This window comes from Pristiophorus japonicus, chromosome 14 (genome assembly GCF_044704955.1).
Source record: "Pristiophorus japonicus isolate sPriJap1 chromosome 14, sPriJap1.hap1, whole genome shotgun sequence".
Classification (NCBI taxonomy): domain Eukaryota; kingdom Metazoa; phylum Chordata; class Chondrichthyes; family Pristiophoridae; genus Pristiophorus; species Pristiophorus japonicus.
The window spans coordinates 37,311,068-37,335,431 of record NC_091990.1 but is presented as its reverse complement, the minus strand read 5'-3'; the positions used below and the strand labels follow the sequence as shown (position 1 = coordinate 37,335,431).

The 24,364-nt window shown below is 46.5% G+C and overlaps 1 protein-coding gene across 2 annotated transcripts in view; it reads right to left on the bottom strand.

Moving 5' to 3' along the window:
* LOC139279879 (tissue alpha-L-fucosidase-like) overlaps nucleotides 1–18,338 on the bottom strand; it is a 32,300-nt gene extending 13,962 nt beyond the window's left edge. For both annotated transcript variants that reach the window (XM_070899177.1, XM_070899178.1), the window contains exons 1-4: nucleotides 17,840–18,338; nucleotides 13,508–13,642; nucleotides 9,273–9,410; nucleotides 461–566 (exon numbers count right to left, since the gene is read on the bottom strand). In XM_070899177.1, coding sequence (XP_070755278.1) covers nucleotides 461–566; nucleotides 9,273–9,410; nucleotides 13,508–13,642; nucleotides 17,840–18,198 — 738 coding nt within the window. In that variant the 5' untranslated portion in view covers nucleotides 18,199–18,338. The remainder of the gene's footprint in view (nucleotides 1–460; nucleotides 567–9,272; nucleotides 9,411–13,507; nucleotides 13,643–17,839) is intronic.
* Between the last annotated feature and the right edge of the window lie 6,026 nt (nucleotides 18,339–24,364).

Sequence of the window (24,364 nt, the reverse complement as noted above, 5' to 3'; positions counted from 1 at the left end):
CCGCTGTACTGCAGCACTTTGCAATCTTTCTCCATTTAAATAATAACTTGCTCTTTGATTTTTTTTCTGCCAAAGTGCATGACCTCATACTTTTCAACATTATACTCCATCTGCCAAATGTTTGCCCACTCACTTAGCCTGTCTATGTCCTTTTGCAGATTTTTGTGTCCTCCTCACACATTGATTATCCACCCATCTTTGTATCGTCAGCAAACTTGGCTACGTTACACTCGGTCCCTTCTTCCAAGTCGTTAATACAGATTGTAAATAGTTGGGGTCCCAGCACTGATCCCTGCGGCACCCCACTGGTTACTGATTGCCAACCCGAGAATGAACCATTTATCCCGCCTCTCAGTTTTCTCGCAGCTAAGCGAGCGTGATATTAAATAGATTAACAAATTAAAAGTGAGATAACCGAATGGCCTTCCTTAATGATCTTGTGAATATTACTAATAAGTACCTTGACGGGACTATCATTGTAAAGCCAGGCCAGAAATCCAGTGGAATTCCAGTATTGATCTGGTGCTTCCCAGTCTCCATCTGACCAGATTATATCTGGTTTATACCTGTCAGGGGGAAAAAAACAAAATTCCCAGTTATTCCCAGAGTGTGACTATGTAAAAACAGATCCTATTTATCAATGACAAACACAGTCTTCTTTAAAAATGGGTCTGACCATTGATTGTGCTACGCTTCAGTTGATGTAATGTGCTTTCACTCATCGTGGTCCTTCAAATCAGTCTGCTGCCTGTGTTGTGTGAACCCACTCATGCCACCCTGCCCTTCCTCTGCTGCTAACCATTTGTCTGTTCTGTTATATTTTGCAGAACTTAAGGCCAACTCTGACGATGCAGAAGAAGATTCAGACATGGATGAGCCTGAAGGAGAACATCTTCGAATCCCACCTTCCAGACCAAGAGCATGGGGTGAGGGGGGAATGGATGAAGGCCCCACTGTTGTACTCACTCTGGAGGAGGTGCAGGTGCCGCCCATTGAGGCGCCAGCCCTTTCCCCGAGTGGTTTGATTGTTGGTGGGACATTCCATGGTTTCCCACCTCCGAGGCTGAGGGTTCCAGTGGGGTGCAGCGAGGCACACCCAGGGCCCCACCATCCGAGGCTGCGGGTCCCAGTGGGGTGCAGCGATGCACACCCAGGGCCCCACCGTCCGAGGCTGCGGGTCCCAGTGGGGTGCAGCGATGCACACCCAGGGCCCCAGCGTCTGAGGCTGTGGGTCCCAGTGCTGGGGTGCAGCGATGCACACCCAGGGCCCCACCGTCTGAGGCTGTGGGTCCCAGTGGGCTGCAGTGAGCCACACCCAGCATGAGGAGGAGAAGGAGAGCTCGACAGCGCTCACCTGAGGTGCAGGATGTAACAAATGTGGTTCAGATGATGTCAATGAGTGCAGAGAGCATTGACCTTACGCGATCACTCCTGGACACTATCGTTGGAGTATCGGGACTGACGGGGGAAGTAACAAGACTCTCACGAGAAATGGGAACACTGTCCGGGAACATGAGTGAGGGAATGTCTCAGTCAGCCGAAACAATGTCGGTGCACATGAGGGAGGGAATGTTGCAGGTAGTTGAGACACTGTCAGGGCATGAGGAGGGAATGTCGGGGTTAGCTGCTGCAATAAGTGAACATGCCCAGACTCCGCGCCTATTGACAGAATCAACTGCCACTCCCACTCCAATCCCCAGACCAGCCTCTGAAGAGGCCCAAACTGGGCCTTCCACATTACTGCCTGCACCCACCGCCCCCCCCCACCCCCATATCAAGAAGTACGCATTACCCGAGATGTTCGAAAGAATAAGCTTGGTACCAACCCGAGAAACACTGCGCCACCACCTGTGGGCAGGGGTGGAGTCAACAAGACCAAACACAGCGGGCGGTCTTAGAATATGGTGAAGAGATGGATGCAGTCTTTCTTTGCTGCTGCTATTATTATTGTTGTTACTGTTACTGTTAAAAGTTTGATACAAAAATATTTTTATTAAAGTTAAGTACAAACAAATGTTTGTTAAACTTTTGAATAAAATATATTTTACATTATAACTGAATCATTTCCATTATTTGTTCCATTATTAACACAACTTTTTGAAGTAATCAAGAATCATTTCCATCAATTGTTCCATTAGCACAACACAACATTATGGAACAGGTCCAAACAGTAAACATGGTCCATTTGGAATAGTTGCCACTGAGCCTTCAGGCAGCAAAGTGTTTATGGATGACCTGCTGGCGCAAAGCTCGAGCAATTGTTAAGGGGGCACGACGGCCCGCCCTCCTCCGCCATCGTGCCCCGGGTTCAGGTAGTTGCATGGCTTCCTCGTCCTCCTCCTCCTCATCATCTGCATCTTCCTCCTCATCATCAGCCACTCTCAGCTCAGGTGGGTCTTCTACTACCAGCTGCTGCTGCCTCATGATGGCTAAGTTATGCAGCATGCAGCACACAACAGTGAACTGACCGACAATCTCAGGGGAGTATTGCAAGTAGCCTCTGAAATAGTCCAAGCATCGGAAACGCTGCTTCAAGATGCCAATAGTCCTCTCTATTATGCTGCACATCGCAATGTGCGACATGTTGTATTCCCGGTCAGCTTCCGTCCGGGTTACATGTAGGGATGTCATGAGCCAGGTGGCGAAGTCATATCTTTTGTCTCCCAGTAGCCAGCTCTGCCCTTCTGGCTGCTTCTGAAACACGGCCGATATAACGCTCTCGCGTAGTATGAACGCATCATGGGTGCTCCCAGGGTATCTTGCATCAACTGACATGATGCGATGCAAGTCGTCACACACGAGCTGCACATTAATGGAGTGGAAGCCTTTTCTGTTCCTGTACATCTCGGAATCCTCCAAAGGTGCTCGCAAGGTGATGTGGGTACAATCAATGCAGCCCTGTACCTTTGGGAAGCCAGCAATCCTGAAGAAGCCCACAGCTCTTTCACGCATTGCATGGGCGGTCATGTGGAACTTTATGTAATCATTCCTCCGGATATATAGTGCAGCAGTCACCTGCCGAATGCAGATATGTGTTGCATGTTGAGAAATGGCGCACACATCCCCAGTTGTAGCCTGGAATGATCCAGATGCATAGAATGAAAGTGCAGCTGTAACCTTTACTTCAACTGACAAAGCAGTCCTCCTGACGCTTCCCGGGTGCAGATCTGCTTTTACTAACTCACAGATCTCGGTTACAACTTCTTTGCAGAAACCTAGCCTTCTGACACAGTCTGCATCACTCAGGTGCAGGTAAGGCCCGTGTGGTGGCTGGTGTGCAACAGCCACCACACGTTAAAAAAATCCACACACAGGCGTCTTCCACCCTTCAACATGTAGTTTGGGATCTGGAATGTTAGGTCCTTCATTGAAACACCTGTGAACTCATCCCTTTTTGGCGTGCAAGCAAGTCATCCCGTTTCGAGGTTTGCCTATGAAGGCCTCCTGCCTATCACCCTACGTGCTCTGAGGTGCCACATGCGATGACATCGAATCAAATGTTTCCACCGCAGCACCATCATGCAGAAGGCTTGCACAAGGTTTGGCATTGTCAGTTTTGCCCTTGTGCTTAAATGTACCTTTGCTAGAAGCTCAAAACGGCAGGCAGGACAAGGTTCTTTGTTCCTTCTCCCCAAGGTCGCCGCCCTAGTATGGACCACACCCAGGTCTGAGCAGGCGTAATGATTGGGAAAGACCCCCCCCCCCCCCTCCCACAACCGGGCTTAATTTGATGTGTGTTGTAGGCTCCTCATGCCTTCCGTTCACCTTCCACAGCCCCCCCACCCCATCCGGGCTGCTTTTCAAGCTGAGCCCCGAGTCCGTGTCCAGGCGAGGGTCCGATTCTGCCGGCCGACACTCCGACCCTCGAGCCCGGTTTGGAGATGTTCGGTGGTGGCGTGTCAGTTTTTAAAAAAATGAAAACTTAAAAGAATCCCATTAAACTTCCATTTCCTGCATTTTAAGTTTTAAAAATTTACGGTTGATTATGGCTATTTGTGTATTCTTGACTCCCTCCAAAACTTCGCATAAAAACAATGGCGTCTTTCTGCACCGATTTTTTTAATGTGCGCTGGTTTCTCTCAAGTGCCCAGAAGGTTTTTCGGGAGTGGTCACACACGCCATCCTCGGAGAAATTTAAATTTCCATAATTGTGAAAAACTGGCGCAGACATCAAGTTATGCCCCCATGACGCAAAAATAAACTAACCTAAAAAAATTGTAACTAACTTGAGTTACACTGGCACACAAAAATTGGGGAAACTTGGATTTTTAAAATTTAGGCCAAAAAAAGCCACGCGGACCAAAAAACAGCACAAATCACTGGGGAAAATTGAGCCCTAAATTTTCCCTTATAGACGCAGAAGATGCTCGCTGTGTTTGTAATGATATGATTAATGACACTGTGATGTCGGTGCCAGCGGTTGAAGACTACCCTGGATGGTGTTAAAAACTGACAAAAAGGAATTGCAAAAAATTCTTATCACAGTACCCATAAGGAAATTATGCTCTAAAATATTATTGTGCGAACACCATATCATTTGTCTGAAATTATTTTGTCTGCTATCTTAGCAGAGTTGTTAAGCCATTTGAAAAAAAATTTATTTGATGCTCTCACAGGCTAACGTCACAATGTATAATTTCCAGGCAAGTTTACTGACTGGGGGCAACATGGTGACCTTTTAATTGAGATGGTGGAGCGAGTTATTCTGGTTAATTTTAGAATTAATTCTGCCTGAAATATTCTACAATACCTGACACACCCCTTCTTTCTCCCCTGCCCTCAGATGCCATTTAAACTGATGATCCCAGCTGTAAAGCAAATAGTGGAAAGAGCCATCTATAGGGTTTGAAATACTCTAGTGAATGGAGTCTGAAGTGAAAGCCATTGCCTTGTGCATACCCTGTTCCGCCAGAGGGACAAATACAAGGCATCGTGGCAACACCGTTGCTCCAAACACTCGACTATGTCATTGTCTGAGCCAGGGATCGCAAGGATGTGCGCATCACCCGCGCCATGACAACAGCTGACGACTGCTGGACGGACCACCGCCTAATCCGATCCATCATCAACATTACCATAGCCCCAAAGCAGAGGGGACAGCAGAAGCAGAGCCGCAAAAAAGTTAATGCTGGGGCACTTAAAGACCCAGCTAAAACAGCCCTATACAGCCAGCGCCTCACAGCTAATCTGGCGTGCCTTGATGACCCTGAGATGCTGAATGCCCACAGCGCTTGGTCTGCCCTCTATAACCTGTGCCTGTGAAGAGACACTTGGTCACTCAACCAGAAAACGCCAGGACTGGTTTGATGAAAATGATCAGGAGATCCAAAAACTAATAGATCGCAAGCGCAGAGCATTTCTGAGCCTCAAGCAACAACTCAACTCGGGAGCAGCAAAGCAACGTTACAGACGGCTCAAGGCTGAGGTCCAACAAAGAACCCGGGACCTAAAGAACAGGTGGTGGATGGAGAAAGCACAGGAGATACAACAACTGGCTAACATCCACGAGATGTGAGGATTCTTCATTGCAGTCAAGGCCACCTATGGTCCAAACTCTCAAGGGCCCACCCCACTCCTGGCCAAGAATGGTGAAACACTCATCAAGGACACCGAGGCTGTCAGGGCCCGCTGGAAGGAGCACTTTGAAGATCTCCTCATTCGAGACTCTGCCTTTGACCCGAATGTTCTCGACTCCATCCCGCAGCATGCGTCCCGCCACCACCTCAGTAAAACCCCAGCGTTGCACGAGGTAGGCAAAGCCATAAAACATCTCAAGAATAACAAGGCTACGGGTGTGGATGGAATCCCTGCTGAGGCGCTAAAGTATGGCGGAGAGGCGCTGTTGGTGCGGATACATGACCTCATCTCTCTTATCTGGAGGGAGGAGAGCATGCTGGGAGATCTCAGAGATGCAGTGATCATGACCATCTTTAAAAAAAGGGGGGAAAAGTCCGACTGTGGCAACTACAGAGTTGTCGCTAGAGTTCTCCTCAACCGTCTTCTCCCTGTGGCCGAGAAGCTCCTCCCGAAATCACAGTGCCCTATAGGGGATGATGTCGTCCCCTACAAGGCACAACGGACATGATCTTTGCAGCGCGACAGCTGCAGGAAAAATGCAGGGAGCAGCACCAGCCCCTATACATGGCTTTTTTCGATCTTACAAAGGCCTTTGACACTGTCAACCGTGAGGGTCTATGGAGCGTCCTCCTCCGTTTCGGATGCCCCCAAAAGTTTGTCAATATCCTTCGCCTGCTCCACGACGACATGCAGGCCATGATCCTTACCAACAGATCCATTACAGACCCAATCCACGTCTGGACCAGGGTCAAACAGGCCTGCGTCATCGCTCCAACCCTCTTCTCAATCTTTCTTGCTGCCATACTCCAACGCACAGTCAACAAACTCCCCGCTGGAATGGAACTAAATTACAGAACCATTGGGAAGCTGTTTAACCGACTCCACCTCCAAGCCAGATCCAAGATCACCCCAACCTCTGTCGTTGAGCTACAGTACGCGGACGATGGTTGCGTCCGCGCACATTCTGAGGCTGAACTCTGGAATATAGTCGACATATTCACCGAAGCATATGAAAGCATGGGCCATACGTTTAACATCCGTAAGACAAAGATCCTCCACCAGCCTGTCCTCGCCGCACAGCACTGCCCCCCAGTCATCAAGATTCACGGCGCGGCCCTCGACAACATGGACCATTTCCCATATTTCGGGAGCCTTTTATCAACAAGAGCAGGCATTGACGATGAGATTCAACACCGCCTCCAGTGCAGCCTTCGGCCGCCTGAGGAAAAGAGTGTTCGAAGAACAGGCCCTCAAATCTACAACCAAGCTCATGGTCTATAGGGCTGTAGTAATACCTGCCCTCCTGTATGGATCAGAGGCATGGACGATGTACAGAAGACACCTCAAGTCGCTGGAGATATATCACTAACGATGTCTCCGCAAGATCCTGCAAATCCCCTGGGAGGACATCAGTGTCCTCGTCCAGGCTAACATCCCCAGCATTGAAGCACTGACCACATTCGATCAGCTTCGCTGGGCAGGCTACATAATCCGCATGCCAGACATGAGACTCCCTAAGCAAATGCTCTATGCGCAGCTCCTTCACGGCAAACGAGCCAAAGGTAGGCTGTGGAAACGTTACAAGGACACCCTCAAAGCCTCCCTGATAAAGTGCGACATCCCCACTGACACCTGGGAGTCCCTGGCCGAAGACCGCCCTAGTAGGAGAAAGTGCATCCAGGAGGGCGTTGAGCTCTTTGAATCTCAAACCCGAGAGCATGCAGAAATCAAGTGCAGGCAGCGGAAGGAGCGTGCGGCAAACTAGTCCCACCCACCCCTTCCCTCGACGAATGTCTGTCCCACCTGTGACAGAGTCTGTGGCTCTCATACTCGACTGTTCAGCTACCAAAGAACTCACTTCAGGAGTGGAAGCAAGTCTTCCTCGATTCCGAGGGACTGCCTATGATGTTGATGACACACTGGCCGGAATTTTACCAGCACTGAGACTGCGGGGGTAGGGGGGGTCATGTGTCAAAATAGAAATGATTGACAGCAGGTCAGGAGCCCGCTGTCAACCTGCCTCCATGCTAGTCTCCCATGTATTGGATCTGTCAGCGCTTAACAGACCCGACAATAAGCAGCGGGGGAGGCAATTTACATCATTAAGAGGAGGTTAAATCCAATTAAAGACCATTTTTCCCTGTACTTACTATTTTTCCAGCTTTTTGACGAGGTTCATGGCGCTCGGGGATCACATCAGGTAAGTAGGTCGGGTGTTCAACGAGTATCCATTCTTCTGAATAGTTGACAGCAGAAAATGTGACATATAAGCTACCATTTCACAGCTGTTCACTTTCCAATCTTAGAAGCTGGAGCCTTCAGCATTTGGAAGACACATTTGAGCTTTAAGCAGATTAGAAGTGTTTAGAGTAAACTCTCTATCCACTGTCACCTCCTTGAAATAACCTCTTTCACCATTGACAGATCGCTTTTGTCATCTCAACCTCATCTGCCATCTATTCCATCAGCATCGGTGCCTTTGAAAAAAATCTCACCTTGGTCCACAGAATCCCTCCACGATCAGTCCCAGCACCAACATCACCAGCATCATCAGGCACACCAGCAGCACCACCACCACCAACTTTCTCCCCAATCAACTGGTGCTGCACAGGACAGAGGGCATCAGCACCTGAGTACATTGATGCCCAGGACACCAGGGATGATCTCACCTTAGCCAGATTTACTTCACTTGATGCTGTACACCCTGGCTGCCACATGATGCACCAGGTTGGCACCACCTCACACCAACACCATAAAGCATCCCTACAATGCCCAAGCCATTCCTTTCATAGTCATCACGATGTGACCCTTATGTCTCACCATTCACTGCACCTCATTAAGCCACTTCCAAAAGGTGTTCACAAATCTGTCAACGAAGGCAAAGTGTTGAAAATAAAGATTTCAATGTTTGACAACACAGAAACGTTACATGAACATTGGCTAAAACACCCAAGTGCCTACCCTTGTGTGTTGTTAGTTGGTATGCTTGCATTAGGATGAAGGTGAGTGTGCGGGGTGGCTAGTGAGATTAGAAAGTGATAATGTAGATAGAGAGGGATGGATGGAGGTGCAAGGTAAGTTGGTGTGAGTAAGGATGTGCAGGAGTAGGGTAGGGCAGAGTGATGGGGATGTGATGAGCGGCACAGCAGGATGAGGTTGAGTGTGGCTTAGCAGTAACATTTTGTAATCTACTGAGATCATTGAGACATTTGCAGCACTGGACCCAGGTCCTCCTGACGACATCCCTGCTTGTGCCCTCCTGTCCAGTGTGCAATCAGGCTGTGTTGGTCTTCTGAAGAGATCTCCTGTGTCCATTGATAGGATAGAGAACCTCCCTGCATGCTGTTTCACCCTCCATAAGCATATGGAGGGATTCATGGGAGAGCCTGGGTGCAGCCATGTACCTTTGTGCAGTGTTTGTCAGTGTTTGCAGCACCTCAATGTTGTAAAACACCCACAGCACAACTGTTAAAATGAATGTGGACATGGTCCCTTTAAGAAAACTGGCTGGTAATTGGCCAGGAGGCTCGCCGAGCAGGCTTAACAAGCCTCATCAAGATAAAATCACTTGGAGAGCAGGGTGCAGCCAGGAACTGCATCCCGCCCCAGACTTCAGCCTCTGTGTTAATCAGTAATGAGGTGCGCTCACAGACAATATTGCAGAACTCGAACATTGAAACCACATATCCTATTACCTCATGACCAGATCATACAGCTCCGGTAATGTTTTCTCCACGACAAATTTCTGAGTCTTGAAATGGTTCTGTTTATCGTACAGGTAGAGAGGGTTAAACCACTCAAAGAGAGAATGGTATACTCCATAATATATATTCCTGTTGCAAGAGAAGAACAAGTTTGATATATTACATTTTAAAATAGACCATTAACTTATTTTTCCAAACTTTCACACACGATTGGAGAAAACCCACAGAAAACAGTGCAAGATCAATAATAACACAACTATATTAGGTATAAATAACCATAGGATCAATCTTATTATTCCTTTGACAGGGTAAGTAGGGAACTATCTGAAAATAATACGAGAGAAGCAACTGGAGGCCACAGAACATTTGCGAACAAGGTTATAACTACCTGGAGGTGTTGAAGATCAAGAGATGCAGCAGTGAGGGAAGACTGTGAGAATTGTGCCTCAAATGCACTGGCTGAGACTGTACTGCCGGAGAAGGAAGGCGGCGGCAGACAGGTGTACATGAAGCAGACAGTAGACGTGAAGGACTTTCCGGGATTTAGCTAGGCCATTATCCCCAGCAATGCATTTCAATGGCTCAGGCTCAGTGAATAATCCCAAGTCTGAGAGAATAGGAACAACAACAACTTGTATTTATATAGCGCCTTTAACATAGTAAAGGTCCCAAAGCGCTTCACAGGAGTGTTATAAAACAAAATTTAACACCGAGTCACATAAAGAGAAATGAGGGCAAATGACCAAAAGCTTGGTCAAAGAGGTAGGTTTTAAGGAGCATCTTAAAAGGAAGAAAGAGAGGTAGAGAGGCGGAGAGGTTTAGGGAGGGAATTCCAGAGCTTAGGGCCCAGGCAGCTGAAGGCACAGCCACGAATGCTTGAGTGATTAAAATCAGGGATCCCCTCGAGGTCAGAATTAGAGGAGCGCAGATATCTCATGGGGTTGTGGGGCTGGAGGAGATTATAGAGATAGGGAGGGACGAGGCTATGGAATAATTTGAAAACAAGGACGAGAATTTTAAAATTGAGGTGTTGCTTAACTGGGAGCCTGTGTAGGTCAGCGAGCACAGGGATGATGGGTGAACGGGACTTGGTGCGAGTTACGACATGGGCAGCCGAATTTTGGATGACCTCAAGCTTACGTAGGGTAAAACATGGGAGGCCAGCCAGGAGTGCATTGGAATAGTCAAGACTATAGGTAACAATGGCATTAATGAGGGCTTCAGCAGCGCGTGAGCTGAGGAAGCAGAGGAACAGGCAATGCTAAGGAGGTGGAAATAGGCGGTCTGAATTATTGCGCAAGATATGTGGCCGGAGTCTCATTTCAGGGTCAAATATGACACCAAGGTTGTGAACAGTCTAGTTCAGCATCAGACTGATTCTAGGGAGAGGAATGGAGTCAGTGGCTAGGGAATGACGTTTGTGGCAGGGACCGAAGACAATGGCTTCGGTCGTCCCAATATTTAAGTGGAAAAAATTTCTGCTCATCCAGTACTGGATGTCAGACAAGCAGTCTGACAATTTAGAGACAGTGAACAGGTCAAGAGAGGTGCTGGTGAGGTAGAGCTAGGTATCGTCAGCATACATGATATCGCCGATGAGCAGCATATAGATGAGAAATAGGAGGGGCCCAAGGATAGATCCTTGCGGGACAGCAGAGAAGAAGCCATTGCATGTGATTCTCTGGCTACGATTAGACAGATAAGAGTGGAACCAGGCCAGTGCACTCCCACCCAGCTGGATGACGGTGGAGAGGCGTTGGAGGAGGATTGTGTGGTCAACAGGTTATCACAGTCACATAGGGTGTCATTTGTGACTTTGATGAGAGCCGTTTCGGTACTGTGGCAGGGGCAGAAACCTGATTGGAGGGACTCAAGCATGGAGTTTTGGGAAAAATGGGCACGGATTTGGAAGGTGCTAACACGTTCGACGACTTTGGAGAGAAAAGGGAGGCTGGAGCTGTGGCAATAGTTTGCAAAGACGGATGGGGTCATGGGTTTGAGGAGAGATGTGATGACGGCAGATTTGAAGGAGGGACAGTACCCGAGGAGAGAAAACCGTCAACAATATCAGCTAACATGGGAGCCAGAAAATGAAGTTGGGTGGTCAGCAGTTTGGTGGGAATCATGCCGAGGGAGCAGGAAGTGGGTCGCATGGACAAAATGAGCATGGAGAGGTCACGAGGAGAGATCGGAGAGAAACTGAAGAAAGATGCGAGTTCAGGGCTAGGGCAGGGGGGAACCTTAGAGGAAGTTTGGCCCAGTGGGCTAGGAAGGAAGCGAAGTGGCAGAGGCAGCTGATCGGAAGGTCTCAATCTTAGAGACAAAGCGGTCCATGAGCTCCTCGCACATGTTGTTGGAGGTGAGGGAGAGGGGTTTAAGATGATTAGCAGTAGAAGCCATGAGTTACCTTTGCATTCCAGATTGATCCTGGAATAGTGAGCAGTTTTGGCAAACCAGAGCAGGACCAGATAATGCTTCAAGTGGTCCAGTCAAATCTGGCAGTAAATGGCTAAACCAGTTGTCCACCATATCTGTTTAAGTCTGTGTCCCTTGGACGGGCAGGGTGAGACTGAGAATTGGTTTTAATAAGATCTTCTAAAGCATGCAAGAGTGTGGTTGAGCAGATCGGTAGCTACAGAAATGTTGTGGTGAATGGAGGACCAAAGGCTGGACAGATGGGACTTTGTCAGTACAGTTGTAAGTGAGTTGGGAGAGAGTTCAGGAATTCGGAAAACAAATTTAAGAGATTCTGCAGCTCAGTGAGAGAAGCAGAGAGCAGGCATGGGGTGGAGGATGGGTACTGGCAGTTTAAAATAGCAGTTTTAACTTTTGTTAACTTGTAATTATGGTTAAAATGCACCAACTAATGGAGCTTGTACAATGGAAGTGAGGAGATTTGGGAGAGAAAGGAAAAGCATGGCAGCAGATTCCCATGGATGAAGCAACGAAGAGCTCCTTATGGAATGCCAGCCGAGCAGCAGCCATCTTGAAACCCCTCAACTAAGCGTTAACAGCTTCTCTTCGCGATTCTCCTTTCAGGTACAGTTCAGCCTTTAACTGATGACATGTATTTGCCATCTGATGTTTCAAAAGCTGTAAACGGAAATACTGCACTTTTGGCAACTTTATCAGCAAGTTTCATTTCAGGTCTCGCCATCACTATGGGGATATTCCTGGTGAATTTAGGCAAATGTCACAGAAAATAAAATAGAGATGTTGATTTTAAATGTCAAATCCTTAATTGCTGTTGTTTGAATTAACATTTCTGTAAATACCAGAAGAAAGAAAATTGTATCATCCGAGAGTGTGTTTTAGGACAAGGAGGTTGGAAGTGCCTGAATATTTGCCGGGCACAGGAAAGTCTAAACACATTTGTAATGTATGTACCTGTGAGTATGCTCACAGGTTTGTAGAGCTGTTGCTGCACTTCAGTCCCACGCTCCTGATCTTTTGTCACCCAGTGCGGAGGAGAGCGGGCAGGTCGGAGGGCCTCCTCGTGGGATTGCTCCTAGGTCTGGCCAAGGTGGCCATTAACAGGTGGGCCATCGAGAGGGTCTTTCAGCCCAACTGCTGTCTCTCTTCCACGGCTATGTTCGTGCCAGGTATCCCTGGAGATGGAGCACACGGTGTCTACTGGTACACTCGAGGCCTTCCAGAGGGACTGGAGTGCATCATCACCCCCATAAACTGAATTTTAATTTGTTTGTTAAGTTTTCTAGTTGTTGTGCCCCTTTAGGATACTTGGTTAATAGTATAATTTAAAATAGTTGTAGAGCTGTTGCATTGTGAGTGGCTTAGCCAGTCACATGATGTGCACAAGACTCAATAAAACCCCAGTCAGTTGGGTCGAGGTCATCTCTGATGAAATATGCAGTTGTGAGCATAGTGGTTGAACTGGTAACGTGTAGTTTAATAGTTAAACCTTTGTTAATAAACCAACTAGTTCTTAATAGCAATGTGTTGCTATGAATTCTTAAGCAAAGAACTCATGAAGCAAATATATTATAACATTGTACCAAGGTACTAATTCCCAGAGTATTTCCAGTTTTGTATTAAACTTTTGTGAAGGTGTTATTGAACAATTCCTGCACTGGCTCAGGAAGGCACGTTACAGTACTAGTCTGTCCACATTCTGTAGGTTTACCATGGGCTTTAATTGTCCAAATGCATCAGTGTGATTATAAAGACATTGCAGTTTCCCCAAATACGTAAAATTAATTACAAACCGTTTTCGAACTGCAGCCGCCAGATCACCCACCAGATCTCGATGAGGACCCGTGTCAACTGAGTTCCAGTTCCAGGATACAGGCGATCCCCAGTTTGTGAATCCTTCATGGTGTTTGGTCGTCAGCACCACATACCTGAAATCACAAACCACAGGAAAGTAAGCTGTTGGGAATTAAACTGGGTTATAAACAATCAATACCAATGTCGCCGACACCCCTGGATAGAACACGATTATTTCAAAGTAATTTCAGCTTTATGAGAAGAAAAAGGTTTTAAAAAAAATCTTTAAATTTGGTCTTCTCTTCAATTCAAGTTTTGTGTCTGGCTTTTAAAAAAGGTTCTGTAAATTGGAGTAAGTTCTGTGAAGTTGTTATTGTGCTATTATATCAGAAGCATTGTAAAGATGTTCTTCCCACCAATATTTTTTCTGAGGCCACACAAGTAACATTAAGAAACCCACACACAACAGGCCGTATTTTCGGGGAAAACGGTAGTGATACATGAAACTTATCATTTGCTACACTACCGTTTTTAGACCGAACTTTTGGCCTTTACATCTGGTAAGGGAGACATTGCACAAGCATTCCGCGAGCTTCGGCAACTTTAGTCCGGGGCTGGGAGCGCTGCGAGAGAGGCCTTGGGAGGGGCAAAAACAAAAATTCCAAAAAGCATTCAAAAAAATATTTACAAGACCCTTAGCTATCGAATCACTGAAAAAAAAATTTAAAATTAAAACTTTAACTTACCTTTTTTGTAGGTCTTCATACTACCGCTGCTGGCAGGGCTGCACCAACAAGTTTGACCTGTCAGTATTCTGGACCCGACGTACGGGTCGGGAGAATGCCGAAAGTCCGACGCAAACGCAATCCGAGTCGTTGCACGTCAGCGCACCTCTCCCCAGCGGTACTTGTAATCACCGTCGCAAACAGGTACCCGAGGATCCCACCCGGGCTTTGTGATGGAGTTTTCGCCGCGGAGGATAAAATCGCAGCAAAAAACACAGTCGCAAACCTGCCGAGAATCCGTCCCATAATGCGCAGCAACAAATCTGCAGGAAGTATGTAGCCAATGTACAGATTTAATATGATTTTGGGGGTTATTTCGGGAACTACAAACAGCAGCAGTAAATGGAACTCTGTTCATAGAATACAGCTGTCTCTCACTGGGGATGGGGGAACCGCCAATTCCCACCTCATGGAGACTGCAGTGCTATTTGCCTATAATCTACTACGGATTAAAATCAATCAATCTTGCAGTGATTATGTCACAAATGGAATGTTTCAGTGACGACATTACAGACACATCAATTAAATAGAACATTCTAGCCATCAAGGCCAGACTTGAAAAGTGAGGTGATGGTCAGACTTCATTTTTAACAATACCTGTATATAAAAATAATGGATGTATGCAATGGATTACAAAGAATATACCGTAACCTCATCTCTTGGCTCAGATGCAATAATCTCAGAACATCAGGACCCCTTTAGGAGTATGTTCCTGTGTTTGTTCCACACATCCACCATCAAAAATACATTTTGCTCCACTATCCAATAATGAACCCGAACAGGGGGATTTGATAGGGTACAAATCTCATTTGGGATGAAGCTTGTGGGAATACAAACTCAATTTGTTGGGATGAGGGACCAAAAGTGTTTCTATTTAGATGAGAGATCTGCCTTTTCTGTTTTCAGAAGCTGTGTTTCTCCGACATTTTCTGTTTTTTATTTCAAATTTCCAGTGTTTACCTCTATCGCTATTATTGTACAACTCTGATTAATTTATTGAATAATTCATGCCAATTTGGTTCAGTTTTTTAACAGAGGACAAGAAGGGTACAATACCAGTGAAGGAAAGAAAATTAAAAAAACAAAAATAAGGCGCTTGATGCCAGACAAGTCTGCAAGCCAGGGGTCTCCCGTCATGGAGCATCGATCACCCGGGTCCTCACAGCCTGGGATACAGGGAGTCCTCAGGAGTTGGAAATCTGAAGATGCGGGGGGGGGGGGGGGGGGGGCCTCAGAGATCATGCCTCAGGAGTCAAGTGGGGAAATAAAAGACTGGGGAATGGGGGCTCAGGGGAGAGAGACTGGTGGCAAGAGGTTCAGAAGATGAAAAGGGAACTGGGAGTCAGAGGAGAGAGGGAGACTGGGGGCCAGGGGGATTGGGGCTCAAGTGAGGACAGAGAGCTAGACTGGGGAATAGGTTGGACGTGGAGATTAATAATTTCTGCATTGTTGCAGCAATGTGATGAGTGGGAGCGGCACTGAGAGAGGAGGGGCAGGTAAAGGGGCGAGTGAAACCTGGGGACCTTACTGTGGGTAAATAAAGACGGAGACCGAGGATTCCTACTGGTTCTTGAACTCAGGGCTATTAAACCAGGAGAGGAGTCACCACAAGTGGGTATTGAAGCAGACTAGACGGTCATCTAAAAGGGAATGGGATAAATATTTGTAATGGAGGAATATAAAAGGATCTAGTGGGGATGAGGTTACAGGAGAGAGCACCAGCACAGGTATCGGGGGCCAAATGGTCTCCCCCTGTTCTGTAATTTCCTATAATTCTATGAAAACTCTCCTTTATTGAGTCTGAGCCCAGGGAGTGGTTTGGAAATGTTAATGCTGAGCTGATTTTAGGACGATGCCCTTTGCGTGATTTCTCACTTTGGTTCAGGTGGGTCTGTGCCAACCGGTTTTGACCTACGAAGTGCAATTACAGATCAACTATTAGTTACAGGCCGAATATTGGGTCGTTAACACCTAGACTCAGTGAATTATTGTATTACTATTGGTTATGACCTCATATCCTCTTCTTCACCAAAACCGACTACTTCCACCTCCATAATATCACCCGTTTCTACCCCTGCCTCAGCCCATCAGCTGCTGAAATCCTCATCCAAGCCTTTGTTATCTCCAGACCAGACTATTCCAATGCCCTCTTGGCCAACCTCCAGAAACTTCAGTTCGTTCAAAACCCTTCTGTCCCTATTCTAACTCACACCGAGTCCATTTCAGCCATCACCCCTGTGTTTGCTAACCTATATTGACATGCAGTTCGGCAACACCTCAAATTTACAATCCTCATTCTAGTGTTCAAATCCCTCCATAGCCTCACCCCTCTCGATCTCTGTAACCGCAGAGATCTCTGCGCGCCTCCAATTCTGGCCTCTTGAGCATCCCCAATTTCAATCTCCCCACCCCTGTTTTCAGCTGATATTAGGTGATAATATGTCACAAGGTCAGATGTCACATGGCTAAATGTCATGTGATCTGACGATCATGTGATCAAACCTCCCGGAATGACTCCAGCCAGAAATGTCAACCATACTGGGTTGGGCGACAAATGTCAATATTGCCCACAGAGAATAAAAAAGAAACTGCTCTTGTGTTAAGTGTTACTATTCGGAGTGGCAAACACTCGCTTTGGTTTAAACCTGTGAATATTTTGATGTCGGTCACTCTATAAACACAGCTCAGTAACGGAATTTGGGGTCAGCAACAAAGCAAAGGCGTTCGCCGCTGGCCCCAAAGAAAGCTACCGGCAAAGATCTCACGATCTCTGGCGAGAAGTTTGCCTTTCTCAATGTGCAATTGAGATCAGTGCAGTACAGTGGTAATTCCTTAGCAGGAGTTGCTGTGAGATCAACAAGCTGTCCAGGCTGCTGATCACAATGCAGAATTCTCACAGACAGCGAACCAGGAAGTGAAACAGTTGCTTTTATTCAGACCTTTTAAAACAATGTTAGAGAGCAAAACAAAGATTGGGGCTCTCACTTGGGGAAAAGGTAAACCTGAAGTAAATATGAAAAAACTTTTAAAAATATATATATTTGACACTCCACAAAATTAAAAAAGTGTTTTTCAGGACCGCAACATTTGTTCAGCTGTTAAACCCCCAGTTACACCTAATCCAACTAGGTCTAACTTTTAACTGGATATTTAACAACTTTTATTTATATAGAACCTTTAACATAGTAAAATGTCCCAAGGCGCATCACAGCAGTGTTATAAGATACAACAGATAAATTTGACACCAAACCACATAAGAAATTACGGCAGATGACCAAAAAGCTTGGTCAGAGGTAGGTTTTAAGTAGCATCTTCAAGAAAGGTAGAGAGGTTTAGGGAGACAGTTCCAGAGCTTGGGGCCCAGGCATGGCCACCAATGGTAAAGCAGTTATAATCAGGGATGCTCAAGAGGCCAGAATTGAACAGCGATATTACAGCGGAAAAGCCCCACTTTGCGTCCATTTCACTGATCACACTATTGGCAATATCCGCCAGTCTTGCTGATTTCTAACAGTTGCTGGGTTGTGAGAGCTCCTCATGGTGTACCTGGCTCCGGAGTCCTGGATCAGCTCTGCCCACTGATCCGGATCGAAGAACTCCGCGGTGAACGCTGGAGCGAACTGGCTGTATGTGAAGCCCGGCGGGTAGTTCCCTTTCATAAACGCCGCATACTCGGGCCGGTGCAAACCTTCCCAGTTCCACCAGAACCACTCGCTGCCGAAGCTGGGCACGGAAAAGACTCCCCAGTGGATGAAAATCCCAAATTTACCCTCATCGTACCAGGGGGGCAAGGGTCTACTGTCCAGACTCTCCCAGTCCGGCTGATAGCGGCGATCGGGCGCAACCCCTGACCAAAAGCAGCCAGTAAGGCAAATAAAACTCACTAAACTGTTCAACCCCATCATCGGCAATTCGCACTACTTGTACATAGGGCGGATATGGTCTCTCGCGTTATTTAAGTCTTAAAGACTCAGCGTGCAACGGCACAACACAATTTTATAAGTATAATTCCCCTGTTTATTTCCAAGCTCCTGGTATAACTGTACACCCCTCCCTCCAGACTAAGCAATTCTTTTCACAGCGATTCATAACGCAGTTGAGCGGTTGCAGCAAATTATGATCGTTGGACAGGAATTAGCCTTAAAGTGGCAATGTCTTCACCACAGAGGGGGAAATCTTTGAGGTTGTTATGTATGTAATAACTCGATAGACTGAAAACTGTAAACTAACACCGGTACAAACCTGGCTCTGCTTTATTAGGGTCCAAAGTGATTACATTGCATGATGGCTTGCCTTTTAAACCTGGGCTGCACACACATGTGTACAGCTCAAAGACCTCCGACAGTGGCGCCACCTGGTGGCTAGTAACCCCAAGCATGCATACATGACAATATCCCCCTTTAAGATATTAGTAACAGTCTTGTTACAAAGTGAGACGCTCCGGGGCTTTCCGCTCCCGAGTTGATCGTCTCAGTTCAACTCCAACCTTGGGCGAGCGTTCTGAGTCTGTTATGACTGGGGGCTGGGTAGATCTAACGGGAGTGGCAATGACCATGTCAGGGATTGAAAGTCCAGATTCATTGATGACAGCAGAGTCCTCTGATGACTGAGGATAGGTTGGTTGGTCACTGATTGTTCCTCAGACTGTTCCGGTTCATCCGTGCGCTGCAGCTTTATCTGATCAACATGTTTCCTGCATGTTTGTCCATTCTTGAGCTTGACGATAAATACTCTTTACCCTCCTTGGCCGTAACAGTACCGGCGATCCACTTGGGACCTTGACCATAATTTAGTACATACACAGGATCGTTAACAGAAATGTCGCATGACACGGCAACACAATCATGATACCTTTGCTGACTTTGATGTCTGATTTCAACATGATCATTCAAGTCAGGGTGGACAAGAGAGAGCCTGGTCTTGAGACCTCTCTTCATCAATAGTTCAGCAGGGGAGACCCCAGTAAACGTGTGAGGTCTTGTCCTGTAACTAAGCAATATGCATGACAAGCGAGTCTGCAGTGAACCTTGAGTTACACGTTTCATACTTTGCTTGATGGTTTGGACAGGACGCTCTGCTTGACCAATAGATGTTGGTTTGAATGGTGCTAACCTCACATGTTTGATACCATTGAGTTTCATGAACTCTTGAAACTCCAGACTAGTGAAGCAAGGTCCTTTGTCACTTACAACGATGTTGGGCAGACCAGGAGTGGCAAACATGACACAAAGGCTCTCAATGGTAGCTGTGGATGTATTGGATGACATGATTATACACTTTATCCACTTGGAATATACATCCACCACAACTAAAAACATCTTTCCCAGGAAGGGACCTACAAAGTCGATGTGGATCCTCAACAATGGTTTAGATGGCCACGACTATAGACTCAGCGGCGATTCCGCTGGTGCTTTACTTAGCTGCATGCAAGTGTTGCACTGATGCACACATGATTCCAGATCAGAGTCAATTCCAGGCCACCATACATGAGATCTGGCAATGGCTTTCATCATAACAATACCGGGATGAGTGCTATGTCGGTCATGTACAAATTTATTTTTGCCTTTCTTAGGCATAACAACACGATTACCCCACAGTAAACAATCTGACTGAATGGATAGTTTGTCTTTGCGATGGTTATGTAAGATTTGGTTCCATTTGCTTGGGTATGGCAGACCAATGACCACTAAGGACACAACGTTTCACAACCGATAATATCGGGTCCTGGCTGGTCCAGATCTTAACTTGCTGAGCCGTGACAGGGGTTCCTTCACTTTCAAAAGCATCCATGACGAACAGTAGGTCTGCAGGTTATGGCGTCTCCACCTCCGATGTGGGCAACGGCAGACGGTTCAGTGCATTGGCGCAATTCTCGGTGCCATGTCTATGGCGAATGACATAATCATAGGCAGATAATGTCAGCGCCCACCTCTGGATGCGGGACGATGCATTGGTATTGATACCTTTGTTTTCCAAAAACAATGAAATGAGTGGCTTGTAATCTATTTCCAGTTCAAAACGAAGACCAAACAGTATCTTTTTAACCCCACGCACACAGGCTAATGCTTCTTTTTCTACCATGCTGTAGGCTCTTTCCGCCTTTGACAAACTTTTAGACGCATACGCAACAGGTTGTAGTTTACCCGACTCATTAGCTTGTTGGAGCACGCAACCAACTCCATATGACGAAGCATCACAGGCCAATACTAGCTGCTTACACGGATCATAATGTACCAGCAGCTTATTAGAGCAAAGCAGATTAGTAGCTTTCTCAAAAGCTCTGTCTTGAGACGTACCTCAAACCCAGTTGTTGCTTTTTCTTAGCAGCATGTGCAGTGGCTCTAATAAAGTGCTCAATCTAGGTAGGAAATTACCGAAGTAGTTGAGTAGACCAAGGAATGAATGCAGCTCCGTCACATTCTGAGGCTTGGGTGCATTTTTGATGGCCTTGGTTTTCGAGTCTGTAGGCCTGATGCAGTCAGCAGCAATTTTCCTCCACAGGCATTCGACTTCCAGTGCCACGAAGACGCACTTCAAACGTTTCAATCTGAGTCCCACTTTGTCCGATGTAGAACCTCTTCCAGGTTTGCAGAGAGCAAAATTCACCAGAACCCCCCCCGCCCTCTCCCTCCCTGTGTTTGGGCTCATTCGAAAGGAAATTTAATTTGGGACTATATACCGAAAAGTTTGGAACTCTAAAGTGCTTATGGAAGAAACTACAAACTTTTTTAAAATTCAAAATTCTATGAGACAAACTCAAGGCTGTGGGCGGACCTACGGAGCTAGCAAGAGACAGTCTAATTAAGTAAAGCTACCTGGATGTGAGAACTGAGTTAACCTGTCTGGAAGAATGAGTATTTGAAATCTTTCTCCACAAGAGACATTACCATCACAGTATCACCCAGAGATAGCTCCCCATCAACATGGTCTGGACAAACCATTTTCAGCATATACATCACAAAGAGGCCCAATCCAGCCTGTATGCGAAAGACTAAGCACAAAAGGACATTGCAATTACCAAACTAATTTTTCCATCAGGAAACAGTTTTTCGACGATCAACCCACCCAAGACATATCAACTTTAACAAGCACGACAAAATATTACAAAGAAGAACCAAGCCCGCCAAAATTATACAAAGGATTGTGAACAGATTGGGCGGCAAGATTAGAACACTGAAATCATATAACTGGCCACTGTTTTCAACAGAGGTTAGACGAAGTTAGAGAGAGAGGAGAGAGTGGGGGAGAGAGGTGGTCGCTACTACCTCATCAAGACAAGGAGAGAAACCAACGTGACAGTTGTAAAACTAACTTCTCCAGCCTCGAAGTCTTGCAGTCCTGAAGGAAGGAAGAGCATCACCATCTACCATTAACTATCAAAAGGACTGCTAAACATAAATCCCTGCCACCATGGAGTCTAACCTAGCTAGAATTAGGTATTGGGAGGTGGGAGGTATAATTTTACTGCAAGCCCCCTTTGAATGTGTAGTGTATGGTTCTTTATTAGAGTGATTTTAAGTTTGACCTCGTACCTTTCCTTCTATTGTTCTTTATTAGAATGATTGTAAGTTTGGCCGTGTATTTTCTTACTAGAGTAATAAGCCTGTATGACCTTGACTGTAATAAAACCAAAGTTCTTTTCAAAGTCTGAACCTGCGGTTCCTCTCGTACTGAGCAGGATTACTATTGCAACAACACATCATCAGTAGGGTAAAACTAACCTGTCTCACGACGGTCTAACCCAGCTCACATTCCCTATTAGTGGGTGAACTATCCAACGCTTGGTGAATTCTGCTTCACAAGTCCGCTGCACTTTTGTCACACCCCCCAAATAAATCCAGAGTACAGAACCCAAGGGAGGGAGAGTGATTCGAAACCGCTCAAGTTGGTCAGAAGGGAACCTGACCCCCTCATAGAGACAACAACACACCCCAAACACCCCCTCCCCTTCACCCCCCTTACAGGTTGTTCAGATGTTCGGCGGTGTCACAACCTGTGACCAGGATGTCATCTTGGAACACGACGGTTCTCGGGACGGACTTATTAGACTCTCCATGTTCCTCTGAAATATGGCTGCAGCCGAGCAAATTCCGAAAGAACACCTGTTGCAGATAAACAGTCCTTTATGAGTGTTGATGCACGTAAGTTTCTTCGACATCTCGACCAGCTCCTGTGTCATGTAGGCCAATGTCAGATCCAGTTTAGTGAATAACTTCCCCCTGGCTAGCGTTGCAAACAGATCATCAGCCTTCGGTAACGGGTATTGATCATGTTTCGAAACTCGGTTGATCGTAACCTTGCAGTCACCACAAATGCCATCATTCTTCAACACAGGAACAATGGGGCTGGCCCATTCGTTAAATTCGACCGGTGATATGACCCCTTCACGCTGGCGTCTGTCCAGTTCGATTTCGACCTTCTCCGTCATCATGTATGGAACCGCCCGAGCTTTATGATTGACGGGTCTTGCATCCGAGTCCACATGAATCTGTACACCTTGGCTCCCATGAATTTGCCGATGCCTGGTTCAAACAGCGAAGTGAACTTGCTCAGCATTTGAACACATGGAGTATCATCCTCCGACAACAACGCTTTGACTTCGTTCCAATTCCATTTGATTTTTTCTAGCCAATTCCTGCCGCACAGCATTGGACCATTGCCTGGAACAATCCATAATGGTAAATCATGAACCGCACCATCATACAACACTTTTATTACTGCTCTGCCAATCACCGTTATGAGTTCTTTAGTGTATGTACATAACTTGGCATTGACTGGACTCAGCTTAGGTCTCACAGCCTTAGTATCCCATAGCTTGTTGAATGTTCTCTGGCTCATTATTGATTGACTCGCACCCGTGTCCAATTCCATCGGTAGCGGTACACCGTTAAGTTTCACATTAATCATTATCGGTAGGCTCTTATTTAGGAACTAATACAGTCCATACACTTCCTCCTCTGGAATCTCTGATTGCATATCCGGATCCGCGCTATACTGGTCATCATCCTCCACGTGGTGTGTCGCAGCACGCTTGCTCAGTTGCGGACACATGCGCTGGAGATGCCCCCGTTTCAAACAGCCTTTCCAAATGTACTGTTTAAACTGCCAACACGGTGAAATCAGATTCATTCCCGTTGGCGGACTTTGAGCAGCCACAGGTTTCGCATATGCAGTCGAGTAGGCCCTGCCATATGCAGCTCTGCCAAACGACGATACTATCTTGTTTACAGTACTTGCCGAGTTCCAATTTTCCAATGATATCTGCTTTAAGTGTTTGCCCGTTGTCATGCATGCCTGGGCAATCAGGATGGCCTTGCTCAAGTCCTGCATTTAGGCCGCCAGTAGCTTACGCAGGATCACCTCGTGGTTGATGCTGATTACAAAGAAGTCCCGCAGCATGTCTCCCAACGCATTTTTGAACTTACATGGTCCAGCTAGACGTCTTAGGTCAGCAACACATCCTGGCCCTCAGAACGAACATGCTTGTAGAATCGATATCGTGAGATGGTGATGCCTTCTTCTGGTTTGAGATAGTCACGTACCAGAGCACACAATTCCTCATAGCCCTTGTCCGTTGGACGTGCAGGCGAGAGAAGATTCTTTATGTCCATAGATTTTAGAACCGCAAACCATGAGGAAGACCGCCCTGTGCCTAACTGCGTCAGTGGGTTTCTCCATTTTGTTTGCCACGAAGTACTGGTCCAGGTGAACTACAAAATCTGTCCAGTCCTCTCCCTCTACAAATCTCTCCAGAATTCCAATTGTGCTCATTTTTGCACGCGAAGGTTCTTAAGTTATTTCGTCGCCAAATGTTATGTATGTAATAACTTGATAGACTGAATACTGTAAATTAACACAGGTACAAACCTGGCTGCTTTATTAGGGTCCAAAGTGATTACATTGCATGATGGCTTGTCTTTTAAACCTAGGCTGTACACACGTGCGGTCGCGCTACCTGGTGGCTAGTAACTCCAAGCATACATACGTGACAAAGGTATCGTTTTCATCCGAAATGATGCCACTGACAAGTAATACCATAATTGTGTTGTTTCATAAACCCAAAGTAAAAGT